The sequence below is a fragment of the Montipora capricornis genome, chromosome 2 (assembly GCF_036669925.1).
Source record: "Montipora capricornis isolate CH-2021 chromosome 2, ASM3666992v2, whole genome shotgun sequence".
Classification (NCBI taxonomy): domain Eukaryota; kingdom Metazoa; phylum Cnidaria; class Anthozoa; order Scleractinia; family Acroporidae; genus Montipora; species Montipora capricornis.
The window spans coordinates 62,808,298-62,815,797 of NC_090884.1; the positions used below are offsets into that span (position 1 = coordinate 62,808,298).

The 7,500-nt window shown below is 38.0% G+C and overlaps 1 protein-coding gene across 1 annotated transcript in view; it reads right to left on the bottom strand.

Moving 5' to 3' along the window:
• The window catches only part of LOC138037617 (uncharacterized), a 25,653-nt gene that overhangs the window by 4,060 nt on the left and 14,093 nt on the right, over nt 1–7,500 (bottom strand). The window contains exon 5 of the mRNA XM_068883518.1: nt 1–37. This exon is cut by the window's left edge and continues 263 nt beyond it. Coding sequence (XP_068739619.1) covers nt 1–37 — 37 coding nt within the window. The remainder of the gene's footprint in view (nt 38–7,500) is intronic.

Here is a 7,500-nt window from a genome sequence, read left to right on the forward strand (position 1 = left end):
AGCTGCTTTTCCCAAAGGTCAGTCACTGTCGCCTCATCTGCCACACAACAAAAATAGTATGTTGCATTTTATTGTACATGACAATCAGTAATTTACAATAATATTATTGGGCGAGGTTGAGCAAAATATCGTGATTTGTCAGTGGCAAGCAGATCAATTACTTGCTGAAGCCGAAGACTAAGGCAAATAATTGATCTGCGATTATAGCATAACCGAGTTCAATAATTGTTTTATCATTCGATCACTGAGTTTGTTTTTCACATTTCCCAACAATTAAATCACTCTCTCAAGCCCTGAGGAAAGCGAACTGCCATTTTTACACAAGAGCATTGTTTTAATTACCCATGAGCAGAACATTTGCAGCAAAACACTTATTTGTAGGCAGTTATTTGCAGGTCACGTGGTAGGCTCTCGGCCAAAGAAAAGGAAGGAAAAATACACAAATGATAATGATTTTTGTCCCGTTGATAAACTTTAACAAATTTCCTAGAAAGCCATGCAAACACAAAGTCGCAAATGTCAAGTCAAATCAATGAAAATCAATAAACTGTATGTCAGTAAATTGTCTAATTAACACGTTATAAAGAGTATGATGATGGTAGGTCATTAGCGGAGCTCCGGCAGCCCTTTGGGCCGCCATTCCGGAATTGCGCAGGGAACTGGGGCGAGTTTCAAATTTGAACCAATCGATAAATTGATACCATTATGTGTCAGTCAAATTGAAGTTTCAACATTCCCCCGGGTATACCCTGGGAATTTGACTCCTTTTCCTGCCCGGGGGGAGGGAATTTGATCATCGTAGTTTTCCTGGGGGCGAAGCATTTGATCACCACTCATAGGGGGTGGGGAATTTGATCACTAACGTTTCCATGTTACGTATTCTCTACGTGTTCCTCTACGAGTAGAACATTGGTCTAGTGTAATACTTACATGCAGTTGATCCACATAGACATAACCTTACTTTTATATTAGAGGTTTATTGATAATAATTCGACATCAAAATTTGTCAACTTTGTTCTTGGTTCTCTTTGGATATTTATATCTGTTACCTGTCCTCCTTGTGCCTCGTGCCATGTAGGGCCCTGGTTCTCCTTGGTGCTGTCTATTAAAGGGTGTTTACATACACAGCTTCAAAAGCATAATAGAAGCTACTGAAAAGTTAAAACAGTAATCTGGTAATTTTCCCTGGGGTGGGGGCATTTGATCACCTGAAATGGACCTCTGGTGAGGCATTTGAACAGCTTTTTGGCCCGGGGAGGGGGGCATTTGAACAAAAATTTTCCAAAAATTTAAATGCCCGGGGGGTTGCCCTGGGGCATGTTGAAGCTTCAATTTGACTGGTACATTACATGAAAGATAATGTTGAGATTGGCCATCTGTCCAAGTTTTATGGTTTTTGGTCGAACAGAGACCAAGTTACGGATTTAAAAACATAAACACCCTAGATTTTTTCAATGATTATGAGAGATTTCTCTTATGAGGATAATTGGCAACCTCAATTGTGACGTGACAAATTCCAATGGACATCCATATCACTTAGCCAGTTAGATCGGTTAATTGACAAGCCAACTAGGGTCACAGAGGCCTCATTTGGTTCTTACCAATGCCAAGGAGAATTTCTCTGACTTCGGTGTTATACGCATCTCGGAATCTCCGATCATAGTTTAATATACACAGTGAGGAAATGTGGGCTACCAAAAGACAAGTTTTGTATAAAAGAAATTGGAGACTACAAACATTTTGTTGCTGAGAACTTTCTTGACGATTTATTTCGAATGCCTTGGAGTGAGATTCAACAATCCGATGATCCCAACGTTAAAATAACAATCTTTCCCTTTGGTGAGGTCTTGAAGTCTCTTAGGGTGGACTGAGTTCTTGAAACTGGGGAAATTTTATTCCACAGAACAGATCCTCGATACCGTAAGCTCCCTTTTCCAAACTCTGTTCTAGGTCTAGGGATGTGAAAGTTTATTTCTGAGTTTCTAAGGTTATAGGCATGAACATTTGCTTTGTTGGTAAAGATTCGCCTCAGGTATGATGGGGAAAGATTATCTAAACCCTTGGAGTCAGATTGAGATCGACTGAACCTGAACAGAGTTGAACCTGGGTCACAGAGGTGGGAGGCATGGTTGATGACCACAAGGAGTGGTTGATCTCAGGCAGTCTGATAAATCATTAACATATAATAGGAACAACAGGGGGCAAGGATTGAGCCCTGGTTAGCTCCACAGGTAATAATTTTCTTCGATGTCCCTCGATAATACACAGCTGTTCTCTGTTTGTCAAGTAAGACTCGAACCACTCCAACTCAGTTCCCATTGTTTCTTCATAGAGCACAATATGATGATTTATTGAATCGAATGCCCTTTTACCGTATATTATACATCCTTGTACATGCATACAGCAAGTTGTTTCGACCTAGAAATTTCAATTCTTTCCCAGCCAATCTTATCCAGTGACACATTTGAGCGTATTTCGTAATTAGAAAAGGAAGCAACTATAATTACACCATCTTTAAAACACGTCTAAGTTAACCTCTCTCTTTAATATGACGGGTATTTATGTAGACGATTGGAAACGCGCTCGGTAAGAAGGAGACAGACGGCTTTGTGAAAACTATCGCCCTATCTCCATATTACCTGTAGTCTGCAAAGTGTTTGAAAAGGAGGTTTTCCGTCAGAATTATAAGCACCTGACTGAAAACTGTATGCTGTCAACATTTCAGTCTGGATTCCGTCCAGGACATTCCTCAGTAATCGCGCTTATCCAAATGTGTGATGAGTGGCTTGAAAATATGGAAAATGGAAAACTGAAAGGTGTAATCTTTTTAGATATTACGGTAAAAAGGCATTCGATTCAATAAATCATCATTTTGTGCTATATACTATGAAGAAACGATTTAATATAATGGGAACTGAGTTGGAGTGGTTCGAGTCTTACTTGACAAACAGAGAACAGCTGTGTATTATCGAGGGACATCGAAGAAAATTATTACCTGTGGAGCTAACCAGGGCTCAATCCTTGCCCCCTGTTGTTCCTACTTTATGTTAATGATTTATCAGACTGCCTGAGATCAACCACTCCTTGCATGTATGCAGATGACACTCAAATTTTTGAATCTTCCTACGATGCTAATGAACTTATCTTAAAATCGAATACTGACCACGAACATGTCAGAAACTGGCTCATAGAAAACAAACTCCTAATGCACCCAGCTAACTTTTCATGCTTATTGGGTCTTCTTATAATCTGAGTTATAAGAGTTTCGAACATCCCGTTGTGGCAAACAACACACCTGTTTCTCAAACCGACACACATAAATGTCTAGGGGTTCAGATTGATGAGAAGCTTCCTTGGGACAGCCATATTGACATGATCTGTAAGAAGAGCAAGTACGAGCATTGGAGCGATGAGACGTACAAGGCCATTCACTAGAGAAGGAATATAAGAGCCTAATGCAACCACATTTTGATTATTGTTCCCCATTATGGTACAACTGCGACAAGTTATTACAGGGTAAGCTTCAGAGATTTCAATCTTGTGCTACTAGAATTCTTCAAGTGAGGCCCTATCCTGGGAAACCCTGAATAACACGGCTCCGTGCTAAGAAGGAATACTAGTCAGACGAACTAACACCTGCGAAATAGTGCAACTGATCTGATACTTCCTAAACAGAAAAGGAAGTTTATAAAAAGAAGTTTTAAATACAGTGGTGCTATGATTTGGAACCAACTTCCAAATGAAGCTAAATTGTGGGATTCACTAAATTCATTTAAAAACAACCTCAAAACGTGATTGGGTCATGCCATGCTACATTCATTTAGTCTTGCGCCTCAATATCGAATGGCTTCCATTTTTAGGTAGTATAGTATAGGGGTTTTTAAGGGTTATAAATTAAATTCCGTACTATTAGCTTTACTCTTGCTTGTAAATAAAAGTAGTATTGTAAGTCTTTGCTTCTTAAGCAGATTCAAGTAGTTTTGTCCATATTTAGTATAATTACATACTTAGGTGATTATTGAATATTCTCTGCGCTGATTGGTTGCGGGCTTACGGTGATTATTACGCTTAATGACAATAAGCAACATCATCATAAGGATAGTCTACAAAAGAGTCATAGACCCCATACAAAGGCGATTATTATTGTTTTTGTTTTTTTTTCAAAATGGCCGCAAGCCGTTTTGTCGAGGTGACAGGCGAAGAAATTAATTGTTCTAAAGAAAATGCATATTTTTCAAATAATCACCTATGTAATATATTTGTAAAGACACGCCCTCCATGGAAACCAGCTTAATTTTGTTGGGGCTTAGCGTGTCTTCTGGATTTAAATAAAGTAGTGCCAAGTGGGCTAGCGCGCTCTCAGATTTTCGTAAAGGTTGGGAGAAGTAAGGGGGTTCTAATCGCGCCAAGAAAGTTTGGAAATACTGAAGGGTAGCTCTGAAGGGTGTAAAAGTAAATTCACCCGATCGGAGCTTAATTCAATATCCGTGGGGTATGCACATTTGTGACTACCAACAACGAAAAAAAGACAGCAGACCGGTTTTATGACGTGGTATGCCTTTGGCATTCCACGTAATAAAAAAGGTGAAAGAAAATGGCTGCCTTGATTTGTTTGTGCAAACATAATCGCTTTTTATGGACTGTTCGAAATTATTTTTCACTGAAAACCTCTGCTAAAGGATGGGAAAAATACCAGTGAAACAATTTTGAACAATTTTAGAATGGCAGTTGGAAAATAACAAGGAGAAATTGAGGTTAGCGATGAGGATAAACAGTGGCGTACGAGCCAATATTTTGAGCATATGTTTTTTAAATGCCACGATCTCCTTCGTGACCATCTTTTTCGCGTTGAAAATCACGCTGGATCATCAAATTAAATTCACTCATTTCACCTCCCCTGGATCCATGCCTGCAAAGATCAAGATTTTCAAATCTGCGAAATTAAAGCAACAGGATGTCTCTTCTGAGGTGTTAGTCACTGCAATATTGCTGTTAAATGTAATTTTATCCAACAAATAATTGCACATCATGGGAAAATGCTAAATATAGTGACCGAGTTCCTGGAGGGGGGACTGGAAACTAGACATTTCAAAGGCCTTTTTCTCAAAAACTTGCAGAACGACCCCACCTTAAAATTTCAGAATTTCCTTAGCGAGAAAAATAATAATGTTTAAAAAATAAGTAGTAAAATCTGTCAGACAGGTTTTTTGCAAATGGCAAGGATGTCGATTTTCATCTATTTTGATAATAACTGAAAAGCTGTCTGTTGGTTTTTTTTTTTTAAATGTCGACTGTTTTGTCTTCATGTTGTTTACTAATTTCCATAATTTTGACCCTGGTCATATGGCTTGGTTTTGAGAAAAAAGTCTTTGAAATGTCTAGTTTCCAGTCCCCCCTCCAGGAGCTTGGTTGCTATATTTAGCATTTTCCTCAGTTGTGTATTTATTTTTGAGGTAAAATCACATTTTACATCAATTCCAGTGACTAACACTTCAGAATAGACATCCTGTTGCTTTAATTTCACAGATTTCAAAATCTTGATTGTTGTCTTCGGAAAACTGTAGTGCAAAACATAATTACCTATGTTTGTTTTTATTTTCCCTCATATATTTTGAAATATTTTTGCGAATTTCTGTACTTACGGTTGTTTTTATGAAAAGTCCTTGGTTTATATGCTGATTTTTTTCTGAAAGGCCTATTTTATAACCTTTAAAATGAGATATTGTAAGCTACAATCATGCTAATATACATGTAAGTCCAGAAAAGTTAATTAGTTTCATGGGTCTTTGAGGACCCATGTTTTCAACAGACCGAAAATGAGATAATTATTGTTAAAGAATAAATAAGCAGGAGCTTCGCTTTTAAGCTTGGCTATTAATCTATATATAATTATACATATTTTGGTCAATAGGAAGAATAATTTTTATTACATAAACACCAATGAAATACCAAGCGAGCTTTTGTGCAAAAACATGATATTTTCACATGTGAAAAGATCACTGTTGCTATGATAGTGGTTGCATTTTAAAATCACGCCGTTCAATGCCGTCATGAAATGATTTACTATTTCATTGGTGTTTATATAATAAATAGAACATTACATGGCTGCTTGGAGATACGAAATTTCTCTTCTTGTGTTGAAAAATATTTCACTTGTTTGCTGCGCTCACTTGTGAAACATTTTTCAACACTCGCAGAGAAATTTCATATCTCCACACAGCCATGAAATATCCTCTCTTTCTGCCATGGAAAAAACATGAAATATAAATTATGAAATAAATTACAGCAGTACCCCGAAGTCCTGTCATCAAGTGATTTTCTCAGCACATAACGAAAAGCCAGAAAAATGCAATCGCTAATTCAAGCGAAGAGAACAAGGTATGAAGCAATTTGCCAATGAAATTCATTGAAACATTTAATTGCGTAGAGGTACATTCTGAAGCTCAAAGTGAACAATGCTGCACATTCTTTTATAAAGATCCTTGCTTGTTTCCTGTTAGCTTCGAATTAGGCAGGCGAGGTACTTTGAGTTATTGCTGCTAGAACCCAGTGCATTCTCTTTAATTAAGCTGTTCGTTTTAAGGTGGCTCCCTACAGTTTTTTGACCGCGCGCGAACTAGTTACGAAATCGCGCGATGGCGCGAGCTTTAAAAATTCTACGCGAAAGTCGCGCGCGATAAACCGCAATGAAATGTCAACAAACATGGCGTCCAAATTTGTGAAAAAAAATCTGTCTGGAATAAGCAAGGATGTAACTCCCCCAGTTCGAACAGCGGTTCCTCCAACGACCTCGCGTTGCACGAATGGGCGCTTTGGAAAAACGAAACAGCAAAAAAGCATTGGCCCCATGAGAGATGGGTTAAAATCTTGGAGACTCCGAGAGACTCCGACTCCGAGTGCTAAAAGGAAACTTGTCTTTGAAAGCGCCACGGATGAAAACGAGCCTCCTACCAAATATCAGACAAGAAGTTTAAAGGTAAGGTACAATTCTTCAAGCATTGCTCTTGTTCACGCGGAAAGTATAAATCGAGTTCGGAAGTCAGTAAATCTAAATAGCATGTGATGAACCTCTTCATAGGCTGTCATGTTACAAGAAGAGTCTGTTCCACATGGAACCCGCCTTATTGATCTTGACGTCTTCCGTCAAAACATCAAACAGTGTCATTTTTGCCATTCAGGTAACGTTAGAAGATGCAGATGATAATAACAATACACAACAAAATGGGGAAAAGCATGCTCTTTCCTCAACTTTTTAAATTAGCTTCTTTTTTGAATTTATGAAGCTATAATCACCCTCCTACCAGCGACCGTAAATACAATTCCCCTCTCAAAAAATAAGACAAAATAGAAATAAGACAACATTGTTTACAAGCATTATAAACATCTAAACATCGTCAAAAGCCCCAACAGGGATTTATGTTATTTTAAATTAAAGGATGCCCATTTCATAGCTTTTTTTTAATGTCTAAAAGTTGTTTGACAATACAGTATTATTCAAAG